This window comes from Cyprinodon tularosa, unplaced genomic scaffold, assembly GCF_016077235.1.
Source record: "Cyprinodon tularosa strain WSP-4 unplaced genomic scaffold, ASM1607723v1 ctg794, whole genome shotgun sequence".
NCBI classification, from domain to species: domain Eukaryota; kingdom Metazoa; phylum Chordata; class Actinopteri; order Cyprinodontiformes; family Cyprinodontidae; genus Cyprinodon; species Cyprinodon tularosa.
In genome coordinates this window covers 413,983-440,875 of record NW_024039556.1, presented here as the reverse complement: position 1 = coordinate 440,875, position 26,893 = coordinate 413,983, and the positions used below count along the sequence as shown (strand labels likewise).

At 38.5% G+C, this 26,893-nt stretch overlaps 1 protein-coding gene across 1 annotated transcript in view; it reads right to left on the bottom strand.

Annotated features, from left to right (window-relative positions):
- Positions 1 to 110: 110 nt before the first annotated feature.
- LOC119773964 (1-phosphatidylinositol 4,5-bisphosphate phosphodiesterase beta-1) overlaps positions 111 to 26,893 on the bottom strand; it is a 75,604-nt gene continuing 48,821 nt past the window's right edge. The window contains exons 16-32 of the mRNA XM_038271205.1: positions 24,460 to 24,556; positions 24,111 to 24,195; positions 23,625 to 23,749; positions 21,914 to 22,068; positions 21,654 to 21,821; positions 21,480 to 21,579; positions 17,705 to 17,809; positions 17,079 to 17,191; positions 16,327 to 16,477; positions 16,146 to 16,199; positions 13,648 to 13,825; positions 9,989 to 10,121; positions 9,825 to 9,901; positions 3,180 to 3,269; positions 3,010 to 3,067; positions 2,831 to 2,917; positions 111 to 266 (exon numbers count right to left, since the gene is read on the bottom strand). Coding sequence (XP_038127133.1) covers positions 114 to 266; positions 2,831 to 2,917; positions 3,010 to 3,067; positions 3,180 to 3,269; positions 9,825 to 9,901; positions 9,989 to 10,121; positions 13,648 to 13,825; positions 16,146 to 16,199; positions 16,327 to 16,477; positions 17,079 to 17,191; positions 17,705 to 17,809; positions 21,480 to 21,579; positions 21,654 to 21,821; positions 21,914 to 22,068; positions 23,625 to 23,749; positions 24,111 to 24,195; positions 24,460 to 24,556 — 1,929 coding nt within the window. The 3' untranslated portion in view covers positions 111 to 113. The remainder of the gene's footprint in view (positions 267 to 2,830; positions 2,918 to 3,009; positions 3,068 to 3,179; positions 3,270 to 9,824; positions 9,902 to 9,988; positions 10,122 to 13,647; positions 13,826 to 16,145; positions 16,200 to 16,326; positions 16,478 to 17,078; positions 17,192 to 17,704; positions 17,810 to 21,479; positions 21,580 to 21,653; positions 21,822 to 21,913; positions 22,069 to 23,624; positions 23,750 to 24,110; positions 24,196 to 24,459; positions 24,557 to 26,893) is intronic.

Genomic DNA, 26,893 nt, shown 5'->3' with positions numbered 1-26,893 from the left:
CAATTAATAACAGTCTTTATAAATATTTACTTCATCAGCAAGGCTCCGCCCTCTGTTCAGAATTTCATTATCTGAATCATTCCTCCCTCTCCTCCTTTCTTTTCTTTTTCTTTTCAATCCTCCTCTGAAAGAGTTTCGTGAGGAGTTGATGGGCGGGACTTGCTGTGACCTCTGCCCTCCAGCTTCCTGTCCTGCAGGAAGTCTTGGATTTCACCGGGTAAACGCTGGAACTTCTCCTGGAACTCTGCCTCCACGGCTGCCTGCAACTGAAGAACCATTTACATTTGTATTTTTTATTGCTGCAATTCATATTGCTGTTGTGTCTGCAACTTAGACACAACAGTCAATGACATCACACACAGTGTTGGCAACAGCAGAAGGTGGAATGTAAAATGTTACCAAAACAACACTGGCAAATTTTCTGGACAAATATTATGGACAAAAACACCTGCCACCAGAGCAATATCTGAGCTTTTCCAAGTTGAAACTAATAAAGATCTACCATATCTCCTATGCTAGTAGGGCAATGGATTGTGCTGCTTTAACCATGTCAGCCTCTTCAACCCAGGGGGCTACCACCGTCACAGCATTGTCATCATCGTCCTCTTCCTACCCTGAGCCAGGAGAAGCAAGTGCTTCAGGAGCTGGAGGCAGTAGTAGCAGCTCAACAACAACTGCTGCTTACCTTATAAGGGCTGCAATTTCAAAAATGAAATTGTCTAGAGAGCTGTTCTAAACGAAATTTATTTTTGTCTACTCTTGTGTTTACAAAAGGAAAAAATAAATCTGTCTAAGTCACTGAATTGGCCTGGCAGTGATTGATTGGCAAGTTTGGTTGTGGCCGGTTTGTCTGAAGCATCTTGCTAACCAGTTAGCAACTTAGTGCTAGTAGGTTCCCAATGGGAAATTCCATTGGGACCAAGTAGCACTAAATTGGTGACTTAGAAACGATTTAAGACACTGTCAAGGAACGCTATGGACAGAGGAAACATGCAAGAGGAGGAGAGTTTAGTGTCGGAGGTCGTGGATGAGTCTCCTCCGTCATCCATTTTTTATTTAGAGTAGGAAAGCGGGGACGAAGATGTTGTGGAAGAGGAGGCCAGGGCGGCAGAAGCTTGGTGTCATGGTTTTGGTTATATTGTGCTTTACTTTGCTCTATGTTTCCTAGTTTTATTGGTTTAATTCCTTTTTGTTGTAATTTCTAGATTTATTGTTAGTTGTCATGTTTTTCTGTTGCCCGTCTGTGTGTGTGTGTTCCTTTCCCCTTGGCTCCCTCGTTGTCTCCTCTCACACCTGCTCCTTTTCAGCTCATTAGCCCTCTGTTTGTGAGCTATATATGCTCTCCCTCTGCTCTCACTCTTTGTTGGTTCCTTGTTGTTGCTGGTCCTGTCATCGCTGTTGTCGTCTCACCTCGTCTCTCCCTGGCTCCTTGTACTTGTTTTCCTTTGACGTCTCCATGGTTCTGGTCTGTTACTTTTTAAGTTCGATTTTTGGATTCCTGCCTTTGTTAACCATTTTCATCATTAAAACTACAAGTATTCACCTCAGCCGCTCTGCCTCTGCATTTGGCTCCTCTAAACCACTACCAAACCTTGACACTTGGTTTGGTGTAGAAGGCTTACAGCCGTACATGTTTGAGCCCTTGCCTCGCAACGCTGCCAGTTCTGTTAGCTCTACGCCTGCTGAAGACACAGACGTCCATCCCCGTGAACACTGGGACGGAACTCAATGGGAAAGGAAATGATTCTGATTTCAACCGTTGCGACATATGAATCAAGATGGTATGACCGAAAAAATGTGATCGACAGATGACCGTTGATATATGATTGGCTGAATTTAGGTGTTCAGGCTGACGTATAACTAGCTGGCCTGGATAAGATAATGAAAAAACACAGATTTTAAGACAGGATCTTTTTAAATACATACATTTTCTAAATTTTGGGACAATATGGTCTGATAAAGAGTACATTTATATATGTGTTTAAGCCAAAATGACTTTAAGGAGTGAGTGGAGTACTGAAGAGGAACAGTACAAAAAATGGTCTAATATGTAGATAAAGGTTGTAAATTATTTCCAACATTTGTAATATATACACTTTAATGGTGTTCCAAAAAAATTGAAAAAACAATCCACTGGACTTTGTTTCCCAGTTTGCAATGCAAAAACCATCTAGAAATAAGTAAACATTTCTTAAATGAAGTGTATTTAGCCTTAACTTAAGTAACTTAGCCTTAACTTGGGTAACTTATCTTAGGTAGGTAAACAAAATTATTTGCCCACAGAATTAGTTTTTTATTCTTAAAAAAAGATAATTAGATGATATGCACCTGAAATAAGAGACTGCAGTTGATTTTTCTTATTTTAAAAATAAATTGTCTAGTTCTGTTGGCAAAGTGTCTCACTGACCTCCTCGACTCAAGAAAAAGTTCACTTATTTTAATAAAAAATAACTTATAGAGATTTCAATTTTTTTGCAGCGTGCAGACGTTTCGCTTCCCATCCAGGAAGCTTTTTTGATTCAAAATCACAGGAATAGCGTTAAGTTTAAGGCTTTATACAGTAGCCCAACAAAGCCTTTAGAAAACATGCAAATAGACTTGGTTCACTTTTCGGTCTGGAAAACGTTGTCAGTGACATCTGGCAACCCTGCTGATGTGGTGAGTACGTGTGAGTGGGTGTCTGGCTGGCTTGGTGCAAGTGTGGATGTTAGAAAGCAGCAGAAGTCACTGTCACGTCTGTGTTAATAACTAAAGCCAGCAAAAACCGCATTACAGAAGTCTTGGTGATCGTGGTTGTCGTGTGATGCTTGAAGATAGATCGGTTACTTACCTTTGGTTTCTGGTCTTGGATCTCCTGCAGCAGGTCATTGTGTTGCTCCACCAGCTGATCTTGACGTTTGGTTTGAGTTTCCTCAAGCTGAGGACAAAGAACATTATTTTCACATCCACTCAGTCATGTTCAATAGCTAAAATAGTTCATACTAAGTTCCTGGAAGGCAGGCTCCTCACCCGCTTGATATTTTGCACAACCTCATTGACGTAAGACTTGTTGATCTCATTCTTCTCCCTAAGACACAGAAAGCTGTTAATTCCACTGCTGCACAGTTAAACATAGAGATCTATGCTTTAGAAAGAGGAGAAAAATATTATTTTTCCTCGTGTGTCTGTATAGATCGTACTCCTCAGCCAGATGTTTCTCTTTGGTCTTGGCTTGGTTGATCTTCTCAGTTCTCCGTCGATCCATCTGCCTCTTTAGCTCCTTCTTCTCCCTGCAGCAGAAACATTTGAGCTGATAGTGAAGTCCTGCAGAGTAAACTCAAAGCTTGGTTCATAAGGTGGATTTCTCTGGTTTTCTAAACCTAAGTGCAGCACCAACTACTCCACTTGGTGATGCACTTAATCTTGAGGTTAAGTTTATGGCATAAATGTTGTTCCATTGTTGTTGCAAGCAATCAACACCTTCTGTAAATGGAAATTTGTAAAATTAAAAAAAGTATTTTTTTCCATTAAAATCTTTCAAATTATTATTTTTTTATTCCTTTACATGTTCCTTCTTTTTCATTCAAATTCCTATTTTTCAGACTGAGGTTTACAAATGGATTTCTTTTGCACATATGGAGTGAGGAACCATCATGCATTTGTGTCAGTCTGCAAGACATCAGCAACCTTTTGTGTGCATTAAGAGCAAGTGTTTGTATTGTGCTTGAAGTAAAGAGAATGTGACCTGTAAAATAACGTTTGAAAAGAATCCAATTTATAAAAAAGTTAATGTATAATCTGTACAATATTTTTTGAAAAAAAAAAAATCTGAAAATATAGAATCTGTAAAATAAATACCTCAAGAAATAAAACTTAGTAATAAAAAACAGCAACATCACTCTCAAAACCTTTTATTTCACTTTGAAAAAAACTTTTTTTCAAAGTTTCAAATATGTATTTTTTCATTTTCCATTTGAAAACATGCCAGTTTTCTAAGCCAAAACAAGGCTTTGTTTTTGGTCCACTCTATAAGGCGTGGAACTCAACGCTATTTCTGACATTTTGAATTGAAAAAGCTTCTTGGATGGAAAAGTGAAGCATCTTCAAACTTGGAAATTTTTTTAGAACTTCCATTAAGTTCACTTTTGGCTCAAACAACGACAGATGATGTGATCTGACACTGATGTTCCTGGAGCTTGAAGTTCCCCTTCAATCTCTTTAGAAGTTTTTCCAGGATCTCTTTAACTTGGCATTAATTTTCCTCCTGCGGCCATGTCGACACAGCTACAGTATACTGGATCTTAAATTGTTGAATAATATGAGCAACTTTAGTCACAGGAACATCAGGCTGCGTGGAGATGGTCTCATTGTCATGATCTGCTCTGATAACTGCTCTTAATTACTCATACCGTTCACCTGATTCATTCTTTCCACCTCCTAATTATCACTTATCTCATCCATCTGCCAGTTTCCCTTATATTGGGCTCAATCCCAGCTATCATGGCCAGATCATTAAATGTTGTTTTCTGTTTAGTTCTGTTTATTCCAAGGTTCATGTCCTGGATCCAGGCGGCCAGTGGAAAGAGGGTTTTGTGTTTGTCTCGTCTCCTAATTGTCCACTGTTCCTCCCCTAATGAGTCCTTTGGGTTTTTGGCTCTAAACGCGGGAAGGATCAGTTTTTATTCCAGTAAGCCTGGCTCCAAGGAGGAGATCAGTTTAAAGGTCCTGCATCAAGTTCGGGTTCCACGTCCTGTCTCTGCTACCCTCTCCCACTGAGCACCTGATCCTGTCTGTTCCTGTGCGTGTCTGCCTGGTCACGCTTCTGGACTCTGTTGGACTCTGAACCCGCCAGGGAGCCTGGATCCTGTTTCATCTGTCTGTTCCTGCCTGTTCTGCATCCCTGGCCCGGATCGGCTTCCAGCTAGTCCTCCGGAGCTGCAGCACCGGCGATACTCTGGGTGACGCGTGCCACGTCAGCTGTCAGCCCATCTGCTGGATAGCACCCCCTTCAAGGGTGATGGACTGAACTGTTAAACCAGGTAAGTGACTCACTGAGATCATCATCTTCTGTCAGATGATCGTGGTCACTTACCAGTGTTTCTCCCACAGAGTGTCAAAGATTGGGAAGTCCCCCGCCCCTCCTCCTGCAGCATCCGCGAGCCGCAGATCCTTGCAGCTCCACTTTAGTTTCCATTTGTTCATGTTTTTGTTCTAATAAACGTTTTGAACTGTCCTACTGGCTGTCTTACCCTGAATACTGGGTCCATCTCTCCTGTTTTATGAAACGCAAAGCCTCTACTTTTAACATGCTGGTCTATAAATTTCTTTCTCATTTCCTGAGTCAACTCTCCCTCTCTTCCTCTGGTCCATGTTGAGTGTGGTAGACACCATGTCACCGAACATCACCGTGACTAATTATAGACCCATTGACTGATTAAACGATTGTAGACACCTGTGACACTAATTTGTGAACACATCTTGATGTCCCTATGGTCGCATTATTTTCCATCTTTTCTAGGGGTACCATCATTTTTTCCAGGCCTGATTTTATGAGTTTATCTTTTAAAGGTCTTCTGTTAAAGCATGGTTGAAAAGCAATAGCTATGTTCGATTTTAGAGGCTGCATCCTCCAAGGACCCAGTCTACCTGGACTGGATCCTTCCAGGTCAGGGAAAATAAGGAGAACGGAAGAGCTTTGGCTATGGGTTCAAACAGGTCGAGCGTTTTCCGGCTTTCGCTGTCCATACGCGCTGTTGCCTAGCAACCGTGGCAGTTGACACACAAAGCAGGCAAACAATGGCTGCTTATCAATTCACAAGAATGCGAGTACAGACTCATGTCCTCGCCAAGTAAGTTCTTGAGGAGAACACAGGAAAGTGTGTACTTGGTGAGAACGCGAGCACGCAGCATAAATCTGGGTCAATTGGAACAGAAGCGTACTGATATCACCACACGCTCGCCTTGTCTGGAGCTGCATTTCACCTCCTCTTATTAATAGTCTCTAGATAATAATAAATTATGACTTTTTTCATTTAGTGGGGGAATGATAATGAACACAGTCAGATAAACACAAATCAATTGAACGTTTTGCCAAATAAAACATAAAAACTCGTCATCAGAGCCAGCGGTCCTTCACACATGGCGATGCAGAGAGAGGGCTGCTGCAGACGGGCTAGGATTAGACCTGGCTGCTGTTACCCTCAGAGGTCTGCTGGTTGCTGCGGTCCTCTCAACTTCGGAATTTTGTTTTCAAATTACGCATTAAATCAGTTAATGGGCCATTTAAATGGGACACTTAAAGTATAATGTTTTCACTTTAAATGATCTTAAACAACAGCAACAGAAAAGAGAACTTTTAACTTCATACTCTGAGCTCTGTGAGCGCTCCATTTGAAGCTGCTGCTGCCCCAGTGCATTCTGGGACAGCTGTCAATCTCAAGACCTGACAAGTCTGCCCTGATGCATGCTGGGTAAAGAGGGAGGGGCGAGAACAACATCCGAGAACTTGGTCTGCTGTTCTTGTGAATTGGAACAGTAGCAGGGCTTATGGCTGATGACGTTTTTCCAGCACATGAGAAGTACATATATAGAGAAAAGTTTAATGAATACATTTTTGAGCAGAGAACAAACCCATTTGCAGAGGGCTGATAAAACTTTCAGTAAACCAAACATTACCCTCCACATACTTTATCTGACTCAATAACCTTTAAAACAACTATTTTCATTAATGTCAGACAGAACTATTCACATACTTGTATCATATTAAACTGCACTTCCAATATTCACCACTGTTTGGCAGCATTTCCTTTTCTCTCCTGAGCACGGAGCAGTCGGTGTTCTGTCAGAACAGCAAACGCTGTCAGATCGGCATACGATTCGTTTTTATCTAACCTGAATTCATTCCAGGTCACAATAAAAACCACAGCCAATGTTTTCTATGATTTTTAATATGAAAAAAACTGTAACCAGATTTAATTTCCAGCACATTTTTTACTACTAAAGTAAATTATTTTAAATTAATATAGACTAATATGGTTTTAGCTAAAGAGTCTTCTTCTCTCAACATCCTAGAAACTTCAATCTCGTCTGGACATTTCTACATCCACCAAATAACAGTATAATCAAAGCTGATTTTCTTCTTTAAAAGTTAAAATAAACATGTTTTTGCTGGTCGTTAAACTGCTGCTAAAATTCAATGTGGGAATAATTCTCTGTTGTGCGTGTGCATGTATGATATTAGAACAATGTATGCCGATCTGACAGCCAGGGCCGGTTCTAGCCCTTTGGTTGCCCTAGGGGAGATTGAGTTTTGCGCCCCCCCCCCACCCCCACCCCCCCACCCCCCCGCTCACTTTTGCCGTGCGAAATACGAATACTGTTTTCAGCATCTGTTTAGTGCTTCATTGAGTTGTGTTTACAGTTCCACAAAGAGTGCTGTGCGGTGAATTGTGCCTACAGTTGTGCAAAGTGTGTGTTACAAAATTGCAAATTGAGTGCAAAGCAGTGTTTGTTCTTATAGTTTTGTGAACTCAGTGAGTGGATTTGCTATAAGTATTAATAGTTTTAGAAATTGTGCTATAAGAATCAAGGTTGTGTTTAAGCATTCAGAAAAAACTGTAACTTAGCATGGAGTGATGCATAGACAAATACCAGAATAGGTTTCAGTACCTCTTATTTTAAATAATTTATTACACACTCAAAGTTAGGACTGTGCAAAAACACTTTTAACCATCTGTAAGGACACTTAGGTAAAGTATAACTAAAAAACTGGATTGAATCATTGAATGAATTTATTTCAGACAATTAACAAATTTAACACACATTAAACAAATATTAAATAAATCAATTTCAGAAATTACCAAATAACAATAAAAAATAATAAATTTAAGAAATTCTTCAACCAAGGACTACATAAAAAAGTAATTGATAAACATTAAATTAATTTTTCTTTTCCAGTTCAATTAAATCATTTGAACATAAATAGAAATGAGATAAACAAAATTTTCCTCTAAATAAAATATATCAGGTATATTTACCCTGATTTCTGACATTGATTAGTGATTAAAGAAAGGATTAACCCTCTACAAACAAAAGTGCTTTTATGAATACCATTACAAAATTAAAAGTTTGAAGTTGTTGTTTTTTTTTTGTTCACATATTCTATGATGAACAGCCATAACTTCATATATTTTGATGATTATTTGTACATCCCTTTTGAATACTCAATGCAGATAATCACTACAAAATATTTTATTTATATTAGTATCTTCTACCCATTCTCAAGCTAATAATATAGCACATAATTCTGAGAAAAAAATGTCAACATTAGGGATGGGGATCGTTAATATTTATTGATATCGATACCTTTATCGATACTCCTTATCGATCCGAGTCTTTATCGATACCACTATCGATACTTTTCTGTTATTTGGTGGAAAGACGATGCAACAAAATTTTATTAACAGAACTGGTATTGCTTCTATTGCTTAACAAGTGAGCATAACAAAAACGTTTCTAGCCTTCAATAAACATGGCTAATGTAATAGGCCACTTGGAAATGACATAAAACTAACTAGAATATATTTTCACAATTGTTGGTTAATGTATTGTCTACTGTCACTTTTCATCATGTTTTTAGTGATTAGGAAAATATTTAACAAATAAATAATGTATTTTAAATTAAATGTAATTTTTAATAAATGTTGGCATCAGTAGTTTAATTATATATAGAGCATATACAACTGTATTACTCATGTTTTTCGCCAAAAACAAAATTTCCCGTTTTCTTTACGTTACACTTGAACGCATCATGATAACCTAATTGTCATTTTACTGAGCCAATCTGAACACATCATCACGCAGCACGTCTGAAACTTTATTTACTTTTCAAGCTAACTAGCTTGTATGCTTCCGATTACAAGACGGATTTCACAATTAATATTTTTAACTGACCGGACAAGCTACAAAGTCTGTGTGCGCTTACCAGTGGTACTCTGAGTGGATGATTAAGACGGGCCGACTGCGGCAGCAGCTGGAGGAGGAGAGGGGAGTCTTTTCCGTTCAGCCATCCTCGAGTCGCGAGCAAAGTTAAGTGTCAGAATTCACTTGTTTTACTTTTAATATCTGTTTGCTTACAATTTCATTCCAAAATATTGGTGTACATGCTGCAGTGATTGACGCCACGACTTCCGGGTTGGAGGGCGCTTGAAAAGAGATCAGAATATTTTCCGATTTTCTCTTAAATGTGAAAAAATAAATAAAAAAACGGTGGTATATTTATTTGTTCATATTTTGCTATTTATATATACGTAAGCTTAAGTCAAACTGACGGACGCTTCATAACCGGTTTAATTCGCTTTTTTTTCTAATTCTATGATTAATGGGAAGTAAGCCTAAGGGCGACGCTAAGTATAGAGGGCGCCCCCAACACATTTGTCGCCCTAGGCAATTGCCTAGCTCGCCTATAGCAATCGCCGGCCCTGCTGACAGCCTACGCTGTTCTGACAGAACATCGGCTTGCTTGGACTCGCAATGAATCATGGGATACAGAGGATACAGCCGAGCTGTCCTTCAGAACGGTAAAAAGAAGGCTGCATTTGTCGGCTGCATAACGAGGAGTCGTCTAATCGGAACAGGCTATGACTTTAATCGTACGAAGAATCTGGCCTTTGGAGGATGCAGATGCCAGATCTAAACCATCAAACATCTATTATTTGGTGATTTTCATACAATTCTTATTTATCATAACTTTTTCAGATTCAAGTTAATTCTGTGACCAGTGTAGGTTTTTCTATCATTAAATGATGGTTACCAAAAGTTGTTTCCACCTGGGTATATATCCTTACTTGTCACAGATATCTTTGAGCTTCTTCATCTGGGAATTGTGGCTCTCCTCGGCCAGACTGGTCAGTCGCTCTGTAAGCTGGAGGAAACAGAGATTCTCTGTCACAGAAACATGCATCAGTTAAACACTCCGCTCTGTTCGGATGTCTATAGTGTCAAACTTTACCATCTTAATGTGTTCTCTCTGCAGATACTTCTGGCTGTAGTACTGCTCCTGCCTCAGAGCCAAGAGCTGCTGCTGTTGCTCATCTTTCAGCTGCTGGAGACGCTCGTCTTTCTCGCCCTCTGAAGACGAACCCCTGACAAACACCAAGGCATCATCATATTAACCTAAAACCTGTAGCTACAGCGGCTAGTCTATATATAACATACACTATATTGCCAAAAGTATTTGCTCACCTGCCTTGACTCACATATGAGCTTAAGTGACATCCCGTTCCTAATCCATAGGGTTCAATATGACGTCGGTCCACCCTTTGCAGCTAGAACAGCTTCAACTCTTCTGGGAAGGCTGTCCACAAGGTTTAGGAGTGTGTTTATGGGAATTTTTGACCATTCTTCCAGAAGCGCATTTGTGAGGTCGCACACTGATGTTGGACGAGAAGGCCTGGCTCTCAGTCTCCGCTCTAATTCATCCCAAAGGTGTTCTATCGGGTTGAGGTCAGGACTCTGTGCAGGCCAGTCAAGTTCATCCACACCAGACTCTGTCATCCATGTCTTTATGGACCTTGCTTTGTGCACTGGTGCACAGTCATGTTGGAAGAGGAAGGGGCCAGCTCCAAACTGTTCCCACAAAGTTGGGAGCATGGAATTGTCCAAAATGTCTTGGTATGCTGAAGCATTCAGAGTTCCTTTCACTGGAACTAAGGGGCCAAGCCCAGCTCCTGAAAAACAACCCCACACCATAATCCCCCCTCCACCAAACTTTACACTTGGCACAATGCAGTCAGACAAGTACCGTTCTCCTGGCAACCGCCAAACCCAGACCCGTCCATCAGATTGCCAGATGGAGAAGCGCGATTCGTCACTCCAGAGAACGCGTCTCCACTGCTCTAGAGTCCAGTGGCGGCGTGCTTTACACCACCGCATCCGACGCTTTGCATTGCACTTGGTGATGTATGGCTTGGATGCAGCTGCTCGACCATGGAAACCCATTCCATGAAGCTCTCTGCGCACTGTTCTTGAGCTAATCTGAAGGCCACATGAAGTTTGAAGTTCTGTAATGATTGACTCTGCAGAAAGTTGGCGACCTCTTCGCACTATGCGCGTCAGCATCCGCTGACCCCGCTCCGTCAGTTTACGTGGCCTACCACTTCGTGGCTGAGTTGCTGTCGTTCCCAAACACTTCCATTTTCTTATAATACAGCTGACAGTTGACTGTGGAATATTTAGGAGCGAGGAAATTTCACGACTGGATTTGTTGCACAGGTGGCATCCTATCACAGTTCCACGCTGGAATTCACTGAGCTCCTGAGAGCGACCCATTCTTTCACAAATGTTTGTAAAAACAGTCTGCATGCCTAGGTGCTTGAATTTATACACCTGTGGCCATGGAAGTGATTGGAACACCTGATTCCAATAATTTGGATGGGTGAGCAAATACTTTTGGCAATATAGTGTATCAGACTTCAGGGAATTTCCTTTCTTTTTATATGACAAACCAAGGTTGAACATAGCATGGAAGGCAATATAAATTTGGCCTTGCAGATTGACAGATTCAGGTTCTTTAAGGCCAATTACCAATTAGTTTGACATCAGTCTAACAGATGATGATCTTGATGATTTGAGCAGATAAGACAATTTGCTGTTAGAATAAAAAAATAAGAAAAAATAACTTCATTATCTTATTTTAAGGGCAAATGTACGCAAATACCATTAGCAATTCATCTAATGCCCAAATTAAGAGCAAGCATACATATGGAGTTAATATTGTACCTTTATTCTTGCAAACAAAGAACATCTTTGTGAATAAAAAAAAAAAAAAAAAAATACAATCCAGAAATCAAACTTTGAAAAATGTTTTCATTCTGAAAGGGTTTTGGGAGAAACTTTTTTCATTTTTTTTCCCAAATGTATTTTTCATATTTTAAAAATTTAAAAGTAATTTTTTCAAAATACGTTTTTACAGATTTTATATTCTCAAATACATATATATTTAAAACAAAAGTCTTTTTGTAAATTTTATGTTTTCATTATTTTTCCAAATTTCTCCTTTTTAAACTGAATTAAATAAATTGCATTCTTTTCAAATTGCATTTTACGGATCTGTGGTGTGCATGGATATTAGCAAAATCATTACAGATCAACATTGAACATTAGTATTTGTCCTTCAGTAAAGAGAATGTGATCTCTAAAAGGTTCTTGAAAAACAAGGGAATTTGTAAAATTCAAACTAAAACAAATTTGAAAAGAAAAAGAAATAATAAAATCTGTAAAACTATATTTTTTAAGTATTAACCCTTTATAACATAAAATATTAAAATAGATATGAAAAAATATGATAAGCGGTTAAAAGGTTACCCTCCAAAAGTTTCATTTCTGGATTGCATTTGTTTTTTTTTAGATTTCAATTTAAGAAATGTTTTTCTTTTTATTTCCATAAGAAACATGTACTTTAGCAGCAGCAATAATGGACCAAAATTCACTCCATAGTGAGTTGTATGTTTTATGAATAAATCCTTATAACATCTGTTTCTATAAGTGCAGAGCATGTGGGCGTCAATTGTGGTTCTACAAGCTGAAGTTAGTAGTTAATATAAATTGAGCTAGTCAAACATACGGTGGCCCTGAAGTGCAAACTGCAACTACAAATCTAAAAGCGCAACTACATTAAGAAAAACAAAACTACATAAAGCAAAGTGCAACTACATTAAGGAAAACAAGATTACATTAACCTACCGGAAAAGGTAGGTACCAGTGGGAAACATGAGACATCGCTGATTGGACGACGGCGCCGTTTGACCCCTGAACCGGAAGTCATTCTGCCTGCTGCGGCTTTTGAAAACATGGATATTGTCGGCGCCCCAAACATAGCTGCCGTTATCCAGGAATATTTTGAATCAGGACATACGTACGAGGTGATACTGGATATGCTCAAGACTAATCACCAAATTGCAGTTACGGTAGTTTGCGTACACTTAAAAGAAGCTGGACTGTTCAGATGACGCAACTTCCGGTTCAAGGGTCAAACGGCGCCGTCGTCCAATCAGCGATGTCTCATGTTTCCCACTGCTACCTACCTTTTCCGGTAGGTTAATGTAATTGTGTTTTTCTTAATGTAGTTGCGCTTTGCTTTATGTAGTTTTGATTTTCTTAATGTAGTTGCGCTTTTAGATTTGTAGTTGCAGTTTGCACTTCAGGGCCACCGTACAAACATTTTTATTTTCTAATAAAAAATGTCCTCATGAATCAACATTAGCCAACAGTTCAGCTAATGCCTAATGCCTAACATCGATGATGACTCTGCCCCTACATCCCAGCTGGTTAAGATGCTGTTAGTGAAGAGGAAGGTGCCTCTTCGCCCTTAGAAATGTCGGTAAAACTTTGGATGATGACATCAACTACGCTCGGTGGGCGTGGCCATTTTTATTGTTGGACCTCGTAAATTATGTTAAAATGTCATTGGTCACCAGTTCCGCACCAACTTTTCCATCTAAAGCGGCATCTCTAGTCCTTTATACCATTTTTTGGGTTTTTTTCTATCTAAAATGATCATTTATTGCTCATTGCTCCTTAGTGAAACATTTCTGCAGTGCTCATTTTTTATATAACCCTTGAAAGTGACTAGCTGTTATATAACTTTCCTTTATGAGATGCTTTTTTCACCTGCTCTTGCTGCACTGTCTTGCCGTCTTCTTATACTTGTTGCTAAACTCTCGGAGGAGCTCTGCAGTTTTCTTCTGGTGTCTCCTGACCAGCTCCTTCAGCTCCTTAAACTGACGTCTCTGCTCCTTTTGGTAAACTTTGGACTGCTGGAGGGCATCTAAGGTGCATGCTGGGATATCTGTCAATAGATCAGCAGAATAATGCATTTTTTAAAGCAATCTATCATTGCAGAAATTGTCTCATTCAATTCGGGATGACACAATATATTTGCTTTTGTGATGATCAAACAAAATCAAACTAAAACTTAATTCACATCTAAGTGTGATTTGATAAAGCTAAGCAGAAATAGTTTTCTGAAATGGGTCGGTTTGACTCTCAGGTGACCTGACTGGATCTGCTGTTTTAAATTCCATGAAGGTTCATCCTCCATTATGAACTATCTCTATAGTTATGCTGCTATAGGCTTAGACTGCTGGAGGACATAGGGACTCCAGCAGTCCGCTGTCCGGTGTTATGCCGAAAAATGCATCCGCGCCTAGCTCTGTACAAATATTCCTCTCATGGGAATAAATTGTGGTTATTTGTTAGATTCATTTGCAAAAGTACGGGTGTTATGAACAACATGAAATCCAAAGATTTTGTCAGAGGTACGGCTGATTTATTTGTCGTAGTATCTTGTTATTCACACACAATAATAAACAGTGATGCGACGTGAGTTTGGAAACTGCACAGCTTTGTCTGAAGGGGAGAATCAAACGCGCAGCACAGCGTTCACAGACCAGTGTGATGCATTCACGAGTGTCAGATAGCTATGGTGCATTCAGGAGCATGGGACATTTCATACTTACAGGGAAAGAGACATAAACAGAACAGAACTTAACTCATACAATAATGTATTTATTCAGAAACATTACGGGCTTTCTTACATTACTGAATGCTCTATAATTGTATTTCTGTTTTTTTTTTATTTTTATTCTAAAAAATCTATAATATTACAGCAGCAAATAAGCAAAGTTTTTCAAAAGCCTGTTTAGAAGCTCCAAATGAGGCTTCAGATCGTACAGCAACAATTATGCTGTCATTGTTTTACAGGCAGAATTTGAATTTGCTGACCCTTGTCCTTTAACTACTGATGGATATAAAGGAATACAGTCTTACAAGTGTCAGCTCCTCTGAGTTAGCACGGGATGCAATTTTTGGCAATTTCTGTTTTTTTTTTTATTCAATGTCACATGAATGCATAAATACGTCATTTTATTTCAGTGTTAAATTCTGTTTAAAGTAACACATCATTAAAAATGTCTCTATTGATGATTGTCTTTATTCGAACCCCACTGATTTTTTTTTTTGGTTTAATGTTTATAAATATTTATTTCCCGTCATGTGCTCCATCCAATGCAGATCATTGGCTCCATCCACATCTAGTGAAAACTAGTGTAATTGGATGAGTCATAGAACGCAAACACTCATTGGTTAGCTAAAGGAAATCATCAGAAGCAAGCAGGTGTTCTTCAAACTGCTAACGTGAATTGTCTATGCCATGCTACAATGTGGGATTCAGAAAAAGATGTTGAAATGTCTGAAAGGTCGGACACAGGCGAGAGCGTATCTGGAGATGGAGACCAACAAGACCTCCCTCATCCTTGGACCTATCTCAAAGAATTTTTCAAAATAGTCGAATAATTGAGCTTTCAATTCATATAGTGGCATCTGGCTGTTTTTTTTTAAAGGTTACTTTTATACTTTAAGTTGTTTTTGGAGCACATACTTTTTCACTTTTACTTGAGTAAAGAGGTCAAGTTGATACTTCAACTTTTACCAGAGTGTTTTTAAACTGCAGTATCTATACATCTACTTAAGTAACACATGTGTGTACTTTTTACACCACTGGTTGTGAATTGGTGCTATATAAATAAACTGAACTGAATTGAATAGTTTCATATACATCCCTCCTCTGGGTCTGTAGGGTCTATTATTTAGTGTGAATCCTGTAATATCATGGGTTGAAAAGCCAGGTCTTTGCGAAAACCACCTCGGCTTAGCGTTGGTTTATTTATTTTTTTTGTGCTGTCTTCCTTCACCTTTTTCAAACCATCTCTCTGAAATGGGAGCATCATCTCCATGTAGGATAGATGTTGTCCTGTTTTTAAAATGATTAGTTCAGGTTTTCATCTTCAGGGTTTTCAGATGTCTATGTTTCCGCTCACTGGATGATTTCAAACAGGTTAGGAGTGAACAGGCCTTGGTGGATTTCAGCTCAGCTCAGTCAGGTTTCTTTATTTTTGCTTAATAAGCAAATTAATAATATGAAAACTGAATTTTGTATTTACTCAGTTTATGTTTTTTCTAAAACAATTAAATGATAACATGATGAAATATTTAGGTGCAACAAAATAGCAAGCACAATCTATTAGGGTCATTTTTTCCTGACTGCAAAGATGGATTTCATGGATTAATTATACTTAATAGATGAAGAGTTTGAAATGTTAAAAACTCACCTATCAAAACACTTAAAACTAGATCTTCAGTCTTTGCTGTTGGTTTCGCTGCTTCTAAAGTTCGGAAATGAAGCATCAAAGAGAAGCAAGGAAATCGGGCATCAAAACCAGTTCTTTTTATCACTAATGAAACAATCCGACTATAATCTTATAGCTTGTTGATAGGTTGTTTTTTTCCCACCTGTTGTAGTCGCTTGCTGATTGGCTGCAGAGGCTTTTGGCGTAGTAGCCACAGGAGTGTGACCCACCGGACCGGAGCTGGGACTGAGTCCGTTTTCCAGAGGAGCTGGTTTCAGGTCGTTCTTACGCTCTGTTCCAGTTTCTGTGTCATCCTGGAAGTCATTGAAAAAAGGTTGTCATCAATTTTAAGCTTAAAGGAACCCAGGATAAGTTTTAACATTAGATTTCATTTGAGAAATACTTATTTTACATGTATATACAATAGAGAAAGTACAGTTAGCCGTTTATACGGAAGAGGATTAGGACCACTGAAGAAATAAAAGAAAGTTATATATGGAAAAAAAAGTCAGAATTCTGACTTTTTTCTCATATTATACTGAAATAAAATTTAAAAATCAGCTAATTTTTTTACTTTTTCATTGGCCCTAATCCTCTTCGGTACATTTAGGTTTGATAAACTTAAATAAAATGCTGTCACCATGTTGTTTACGCTGCAATGCATTCTGGGTGAATGACATATAGCAAACCAAATCATCAATCCAACATGCATTGTGCAGTAAAAAATGGCAATTAGTGAAATATATAAAAAATGATTTATACATTTTTAAGAATTTACGTTTCTTTTTTTGTGCATAAAAAAAAGCAGTTTTAAAGTTAATATGAAACTTACAACATATTTGGGCCAACATGTTTATGTTGCATAAATTTAACCAAAAAAGGTCAATTAATCTAAAAAGGAAGGAAGAAGCCCACCTCAGTCTGTGCCTCCTCCTCACCGTCCTCCAGGGTCAGAGCAGCCAGCTGTTTCGCTCTCTGCTCCAAGAGGTTAACGTATCTAATCGGGTTGGACAGAGCCTCGATCACATCTGAAGGGAAAAAATTAAATTAATAAATAAAAAAATAAGCTGATGAGGCAAATTCAAGGTCTTTGGATATTAAAACAAACTAGACTCATGATCACATCTTTCTTCTAAAAATGTAATGTCCTGCAGGGGGCTCTAAGGAGCCATGAAGTACACATCTGATTCATCACTATCAACAAATCTAATCATTATCGTTTAGATGTAAAGCTCCAGAAATGTTGTTATAAGAGGTTTGTAGAAGAAATGGTCAAGAATGCTGTGATGAGTAACGAGCAAAGTCAAAAAAAGTTCCCTGAAGCAACTTCTTCCAACAATCTCTCTGTTTTCAGTGAAACTGGAACATTATTTGAGGAAACCTGACCAAGATTCGTTTTAAACATAATAAAAATAAGATGATGAATTTGAATTTAAAACCAAGAAATCTTCCAAAATCAAATCAAATTGCTCATTAACAGAAATCTCTAAAACTAAGTTTTAATAAAGAAAGAATGGATCATTTTGTGTCTCAGAATTTACCTGCAAATGTATCTGGGACGTAGTCTTTAACTTCAATGTAGACAAATACAGCAGGTAAAATCAGAGACTGATTCTTCTCATTCCTCAAGCCGATGTAACGATAACCTGCGGAGGAAATGTTAAACAAAATATTTACTACATGTTTAAGATTCGAATATCAAAGATAACCTGGTTAGGTTCAAAAGTCAAAGAGAAAAACTATCCAAAGAGGCTCTTTGAGAAACAATGTGATCTGAATTCTAACATAACATAAACCAGGCAGAAAGCGATAAAGCTCACTCTAAATACGCTTGAAATTAAATAAAAAAACTCAGAACTCTATAAAATAACTTTCAGCTTTAAGTTATATTTTACCTGAAAAAAAAAACTACATAAATCATACTTCTTATTTTGTCAAATTCAATTGAAGACAGTGAGGAAAAGGACAAACAGTGAATGAGGCAGAGTAGGAAGGAAGGGATCTCTTTTAGCGCAACAGATAAAAATATTACGCTGTATATTTACACCCTCCTTTAGGGGAGGTCAGTGTATAAATGTGACCTAATTTCATTAGAGAAAGAGTTGCTCATCTCTCTTTGTCTGCAGGCACGGTTTGCTGCCAAGCATGACAGCCTGCCAGTGCTATGGAAGAGGGAGGATCTTGCAGCAGCACTCGCCACTCATTGGTTGCATCCGTGCTCGCTGAAGACTCACATTGATCGGTTCTTTCATGCTCCTGCAGATGTCTCCAGAAAAACAGAAAAAATGTAGCTAGAGTTGTTGCTAGTGACTTAAAAAAAAGAAAGAAAACTCCCTATAGAGGTTGTTTGACATAGCAACAAAGTTGCAAAGTGGGCAACAAAGTTGCCCTTTGACTGAGGAACAAGTGAAAACAGGTCGGCCAATTAGGTTGCAGTATTATGGTTTAAGGAAGGACACTTAAGCCCGGCATACACTGCGCTTTTTTTGTCGCTGGCCGTAGCGACAGCTCAAAATGTACAACGAAACCTCAGGGTTTAAAAGTTAACAGCTCACGATGTTTGTTCTCACACTGTGACTTGACGCTCTGATGCGATCTACCTGCTCACACTGTACGTCTGAAAACCACGTGGGACTCAGCTCTGCAGTGAGATGGTGCTACTCGGACTCGTTTATCCAGAAGCCAAACCAGTAGAAGAGGAATATGAAGCTCACTAGAGTGAAACGCGCTGCCCTGGCAATTTGCGCAATTTTGTGCTGAAAGCCCTAAAAAGAAAAGGCAACGACGTATTTGGAGAAAGACATGGCTGAGCAAACGTAGCTACTACGGTCTGTCAATTTTACCGAAAGAACTCAATTTCACTCACGCTTGTTTGCGCACTCAGCGATTTGTCCAATGACTCCTGACCTCACGATTCCTGATCGGGAGGTGGTCGTGAGACACGACATGAAGCACCATCAGGCTAGCCTCTTGAGACCATCCTGATCTCGCGAGCTTTCAAGATTTCGCTCGCTAATCAGTCTGGAGACTCTCCGTTAAAGAAAATTTGGAGCCGTTCACCAAATGAACATCCAATCAGCGTTGGCTTTGAGGCGGGTTGAGGTTTGACGCAACGAGAAGCGCGACAGTTCAGTCTAAAGAACATGGCGGCTTCAGCCGTTGAAACTAGCGTTAGCGTGGCTATCGAGCAAGTTTTATCGGAATTACAGAGTATTTCTTCACTGAAAGAAGAGCAAAACACTGCTCTGTAGGCTTTTCTCAGAGGAAAAGATGTTTTTGCTCTTCTCCCGATTGGTTTCGGCAAGAGCTTGATCTACCAATTGGCTCTTCTTCATCGTCACTCTGTTAGTACGTCATATGCTTCGTTGATCTGATTGGTTTATTTGGCCCGTCTATCACCAACATAGGCCAATCAGCTAACCAGTATTTTCGCCCCTTCCCAAAATTACTACAACTGAAGGTTTCAGGCGGAGTCAGGTTACCATCAGGTTGAAAGTCGGCAAAAATTCTCATACATCATGAGTTCCACAGTGTTTGGCCGGCTTTAGCTGTGATTTAAGAAAGAGCTGCTGAGCCAACAGCTGAACCGAAATAAATACGGCAGCAAAAGAGGATGTACATACTATATCATCTGTTTTTATCAGAATCCACAATCTCTTCTTTAAAAAAGGAGGAATAATAGCTTAAAGTATAAGTCTTTGTGATTTCTAATTTGGGTCTGCTGCTGCTTCATTTCTCACTGTCACTGGCTAAAACCGATTGTTGCCAAGCAGGCATTAATGCGAGCTGAAAAATGCAATTATGAATCGTATGAAAGGCATAGAATTCAATGTAGAAAAGAAATATGAAAAAAAATAAATTGAAAATATCTAAAAAGACTGAAAAAATAAGTTAGAAAAAGAATAACATTAAAAACATAAAAAAATAAGCTTGAAATAAAAAATATCAAGAATACACCAAATTCACAATTTTTTTCTGATTCAGAAATTTTTGAAAGTTTGATTTTTATATTGCATTTTTTTTGTTTGTTTTGAATTTCAGTGTTTCTTGCTTGTAACAATAATAGAGCAAAATTTTAAATCAAATTCATATAAATAGAAAAAAAGATAGAGGTTTCACTCAGCTCCTCAACAGTTTAAGATTAAAGAACTATTCTAAATAAATTTATGATTTCAGGTTTAGATATCCCTCAGAAAATAAAGTAAATCAGGTTTTTAAACATATAAACCCAGCAGGAAAGGTTCGCTGCAGAATCTGCTGTGATTGAGTCTAATAACAACAAGAAGAATAAACACCTCTACTTCTTTTAATTAAAAGCCTTCATTTATCAAAAATGAATGTGTGGGATTCTAAAACCAGTGGGAGCCAAGATGTTTTCAGGAAGGCAGTCAGTGTCTGAATAATATGCCAAGTCTGTCTGTGAGATTGTAGAGAAAAAAAAACTGAATGCATTGAACCATTTCTTTAGCTCTAGGAGAAAATCTCTGCTGCAGCTTTATGCTCTGATCAGTTGTTTGTGTTGCATATTTTAAGTCAGTAGACAATGATAGATCTAGATCCTTAACCCCTTATGCCCGGTGCTGGGCCCAACTGACACCTGCTCATTTTAATGTGTTTATAGAAATGGCCAAAACTCAGTCACATGGTGTTTCATCCACACACATTTCAAATGGGACTTTAAATGTTCTAAAATATGTTTCAATATTATTTTTTCACAAATACTTATTGTTTTATAGCTGTGTAAACAAATAACATGAGAGTTAAAACTCCAACTGGCATGTGTGACTCTGCAGGAATAATGCAACAGCAGGTATTCATTTTTAGCGGTCGGAGGTAATTGTGTGAGTATTTCAGGTGATGTAACCGGCATGCGTTATTTCAATGAAAAAATCTTAGGAGCAAAGGCTTCATCTTATGCAGAAGGTCTCCAATAATGTAAATCAGCATATTTGTCAGACCAGATTCCCTTTTATGAGTGGAAAAATGCATTTTTGGCCACACTGCCCACTAAAACCTTTGTGGAATAAACATGCTTCAACTTATTCAGTCCAGATTTGCTCGTCCTATTGAAAGATGTGGATCTATAAAATCTGAGGGTTTAACCAGAGTTTCAAATGGGGTTTCATGGTGTTTTGCGCTCGTTATTTTGGAAAACATTGGCCAGGCTAAATATTTTTCATTTTTTTCTTTGTTTAATCACCTATAAATCAGACATGGTGACATTTAAAATAGTGGTTCCACCTGAAAAATATTCCTCAATGCCTTTCTGGGATTAAGGGGTCAATGGCACTTAAACACAAATGAGCGACTACAGACCTGGTCTGATGGCAGAAACTGGAATAATTCGATGGCCAATGAACTTTCCTCCTTCCTCAAATGCTGCAATTCTCAGTGAGGCGAGAGTTGGAAGAATCACCTGCAGGACAGGAGAAGTCATCCGTCTGAAGGAAGAGTTGGATTTTACTCTGTCTTCCTTCGGCCATCCCTTACCTTCTTAAAGACGATGGGTTCCTCGTCCCACACCGGATTGATGGCGTTGTTGTTCTGGGAGGTTTTGGTCTTCAGAGCTTTTCTCCTGGTGTCTGCGGGAAGTCCAAACATTTCCACCTCCACATACACACCCACCCTCCGTTCGGTCAGAAACTGGCCTGAAATGACCTGTGATCAACACAAGCCATTCTCTTTATCAATGGCTTTAAGAGGAATTCTAGGATATTGAAAATGGAGAGGATTTGATGGTTGAGGTATACCTTCACAGAGAGCGTGTTAGCTACGATGCCATCCACTGTGTTTTCTGTGAATGGGTCAAAATGCTTGTCCGGCCGCCTCATGAACTCCGGTTTCAGTCTGTAGCCGCTGCGGCCGTTGTACTCGAACATGAAGAGGTTCAACTGCATGGAAAGATCTGGGACACAAAGCTCCTTTTGTTTTAAAGTATCAAGAGTGACTCTTTTTGTTTGATTCTGTCTGATTATAAGACTGAAAAAGAATAATTTAATGCAGTCTGGGCTAATGAGTAAAAATGTCTTAAATTAAGGGTATTTACCCTTAATTTGAGCAGTTAAATAAGATGATTTGCCAATGGAATTAGTATTTTTACTCTTAAAATAAGGTATCTAGATAAAATACACTTGAAATAAGACAATGCAAATGTTTTTTCTTATTTTAAGTGTAAATTGTCTTGTTCCATTGGCAAAGTGTCTCACTTAAATCCTTAATTCAAGAAAAAATGCACTTATTTTAAGAAGAAATGACTTATTTAGATTTCATTGTTTTGCAGTTGTATAGTGTGGGTGGAATTAAAGGTGCTATATCAGGCTTTTTTAAGCCTTTCAAAGTCTATTGTGAGCATATAAATGAGAAAATACTCAGATGGAAGAAAATTGCCTGTACTATACCACCCATTTCCAGAGGTGTCAATGTATTCATGTTTATTACTCAATTAGAAGTACAAATCCTGCTGTTTAAAAAACTTTTGTAGAATTTAGAGTATTAACAAGCATTCTACTCAGGTTGAAATACTATTTTTAAAACTTCTTAAAGTATAAAATTAATGCAGAAAAAATGTTATGGAGAGAAGCCTTACTGCACTACCCTATTAAGGGAAAATTTTTCTGCAATTCTGGATGATAACTTCAAATTTAACTTTGCATCATCTTGAAACTATTTATTTTGGTTTGTGGTGAACAACTAGGACAGAGTTTTAGGGCCAGGCTAGAGATTTTTTTTCTTTTATTTTTGAGAATAAAGTCGTAACTTTACGAGAATAAGGTTGTAAAATTACAAGAATAAAGACGTAAAATTATGAGAATAAAGACGTAAAATTACAAGAATAAAATCGTAAAATTTTTAGAATAAGGTCGTAAGATTATGAGAATAAAGTCGTAACTTTACGAAAATAAGGTTGTAAAATTACAAGAATAAAGACGTAAAATTATAAGAATAAAGACGTAAAATTACGAGAATAAAGTCGTAAAATTTTTAGAATAAGGTCGTAAGATTATGAGAATAAAGTCATAAAATTACGAGAATAAAGTCATAACATCGTGAGAATAAAGTAATAAAACCACTAGAATAAAGTTGAGAAAATTACGAGAATAAAGTCATAAAATTACAAGAACAAGGCTGTACTAAATAATATCAATTAACAATATTAGGAGTTTTTCTGGGAGATTTTTACAAAAAATAATCGGAGCTCATACATTTAGACAAAAGAGGTAAAATGACGCTGTGAACTCAGGCCTAACGGGATTACATATTAAATTTTACTTTTCTCTAATCTTTACGAACCTCTAGCTTTTTTGATTAGTTTGAAGGTGTTGTTTGTAATACGTTTTCCAAATAAATAAAATAAATTGAGCTTTATTGATCTCACAATAGAGAAATTGATCTCTGCATTTAATCCATCCCCTTTGGGGAGCTGTGGTTTTCAGCATTTTTATGCTAGTATTTAATCTTTACCAATAGTTTGGTAATTAAGGGCCACAAGTTGACATCCAGCATTCCAGAACAGCTGAGGCATGAAGTTTGATGAGTCCACTCTGGTTCCTTTGGGGTATATACGACTCAGCTGGGATTTATTATATCTTCACTTTAAGTTAAGGAACCAAAGAATTATACTTTGGTACAAGCATAAATAATTGCATTCAGGCTATACAAAAACTAAATGTCCTTTCAATTATTTTAAAATTTTTCCTTAAAAAGATAAATGTAATTTTAAATGTATAAAGGGACTCATGAACTTTTGAAGTGGCTCCTACTGTACTCAAGCCAACATAAATAACAAAGCTCACTAAAAATCAATGCAAAAGTTCCTTAGTGACTCATACAGAGTTTTGACATTTGAAGAAGAAAATAAATATATATTCAAAGAGGAAAAGGGAAAACAAAGAAAAGAACCGGTTGCCATGGGGCTCTGCAACTATGGTAATCGGTTGCCAAGGATACTCCACAAACTCCACTGGTGACTTTGTGAGGTGCTCCAAAGCTTTGGTCTCTACAAAAGACGACATGTGGTAACAGCGGGCCGCCTCTAGACACAGAAAGAGGAAAAAAACAGGAAGCTCATTTCTGGGCAATTATTTCTGTTACATCACTTCCCTCCTTCAGATATCAACTTTGGGAAAACTGCCACAGACGATCTTACATTCTGAAATAGTTACAGACTTGCCAGTGTCAAAAATAATGAGGGGAAAAACATGAAATTAAAGCAAAGATAAAAGTGCAAAGATCCAGCATTTCACACTGTGCTGCAAAGATCACAAGGCAGCAGATTCTTCATGTGTTGCTCACTTACTCTTTGATGCTTCGAAGGAGTTGAACTTGGTTGGCTGGACGTAGTTTACCAGAGTCGACATTTCCTCTGTGGCAATAGCCTCTCGCTCTGCAGAGCCCTGAGATGAAATCCAATAGACGCAAAACTTAACAGTGAAATATGACATTTTAAAGCGCTTCCTTTGGATTCTCATAAAAACATCTTTACAGACAAACAAACATGCATGATGCGTATGGAGTGAATTTTGGTCCATTATTTTTGCAAGCACAAAAACACATTTTGTAAATGGGAATTTGAAAACAAAAGCACATTTTGTGGATTTAAATGTAAAAAAAAAAAAGGAATCCAGAAAGAAAACTTTTTCATTTTTTCAAATTGTGTTTTATTAATTTATGTTTCATATCCATTTTTTTTCTTTAAAGATTAAGTTTAAAGAATTTAATTATTTTTTAATCGCATTTTACTAATTACATTCTCTCATTTCTGGGGCGGACTTTCCTCTGAAGTGACGACCGAAGAGTCATTTTAATGGCCTGTATGGACGTTATACCAACAGCATTTTATAGGTCAGTGTGCTTGTTTGTATCAGGCTTAAAGTGAAAAAATGGTGTCCGTTCCAGTGCCTCGCCTGGAATGTGGACCAGAGTGTCTGGCTGTGCTGATGGGCGTTTAAAAGTCTGCTTGAAGCTGGACAGAGCTGTCTGCAACTGAACCACTTTTGTAGTATGAAACATTTTAATGGAATATATATTAATAAAACACAGAACATATATTTTCCTTTGAAGTTAAATGTACCGTATGAAGTGTCACAGTTAGTTATGTTATGTCTATAAATAATATCTTGTTTAATTCATCTAATCTATTAACTGTCATAACCATACCCATAATCAGCAATTAGCCTGTTAATAGGGCTACATGTTTCAACACAAAAAGTATAAAATAATCAGTGAGCACAGCCTAATGTTGCAAATATATTTTAATTGTGGATTTGTTTACATCTTATTTAAATAATATTCATCAAGTGTCAACATAGCCTCCAACTAAAATAACTATTAATTCAATTCCGTTCAGTTTATTTGTATAGCACCAATTTTCAACACATATCAACTCAAGGCACTTTCCAGTTCACCAGATCATCCAGTCAAATTGATTCAAAGATTTCCATCTAAGGAAAACCAGTTGATTGCATCGACTAATTAACTCGAAGGCAATCCCTCACACTAAGCATGCTTGTAGTGACAGTGGAGAGGAAAAACTGTCTTTTAACAGGAAGAAACCTCCAGCAGAACCAGGCTCAGTGTGAGCGGCCATCTGCTGAGGCCGACTGGGGTTCAAGGAGACAGAAGCAGAGATACAGAAAGGAACTGTAAACCAGCTCCACAGGTGGTCCCATCCAGGAAAAAAAAAAAAAAACATTAGTATTAAGCCCATATTAACAAATGCTTGTAATAAATATGCCACTTATGAATTGTTCAAGTTATAGTACTGTCCTGGTGTGGAAGGACAGAGTGCAGCGCTATGGGTACTGCATCCTCTGTGCTCCTGTTCTGCCTGTATTTAAATTGGTGGCGGTCCAGTGGGGGACAGAATCTTAGGTGAGCTAGAACAAGCCACACAAAGCACTTGGTGATGATGGGGGTGAGGGCTAGCCAACGGTAGTCACTAAGTCTGGATGAGTTGGAGTTCCTCGGGGATTGGGACGATGGAGGTGCACTTGAAGCAGGTCAGTACCACAACGTGGGCCAGGGACATGTTGAAGATCTGTCAGCACTCCTGACAGCTCCCCAGAGCTCACTCTGAGGACATGTCCAGGGATGCCTTCAGGACCTGCAGCCTTGTGGGCTTTAATCCTGCTCAGGAACACTCCTACGTCAGTGGAGGGGAGAGTCAGTAGCTGTGGTCTGGGGCAAAGGCTGTCTTGGTTGCAGCTGTAGTCTTCCCTCTCTCAAAACGGGTATAAAAGATGTTAAGCTCATTGAGGAATGTGACATCTGAGGAGGCGGGAGAGGTGTTGGTGGTCCGGTAGTCTGACGATGTTGGGGGCCTTCAATAGGAGGCGAACGTCCCGATTCCTGCAGGATTTCTGGTTGGGGTACATAGTGTTTGTCGGTGGTGACACCGTCTATGGTGGTGGAGATGTGGTCCAGTACAGGTCCTCCAGCACCACAGTACTGAGCCCTCTGACCACACCTTAACTCTCCTTCACAGTAGGTTTCACACTTTGGATGAGGGGTGAGTACCAAGGTGTGAGGAACAGGAAGAGATGGACTGGTTGTCTGATGTGCGGTAGGGGTGTTGCCTTGAATGCTCCAGCTAGGTTGGAGTAGACATGTTCCAGGGTCTTGTCTCCTCTGGTGTGGCAGGAAACATGTTGGTGGAATATGGGGAGGATTGTTTTCAAGTTGGAGTGGTTTAAGTCACCCGCAACAATACCAGTAAGTTGTTTGGTATGGTG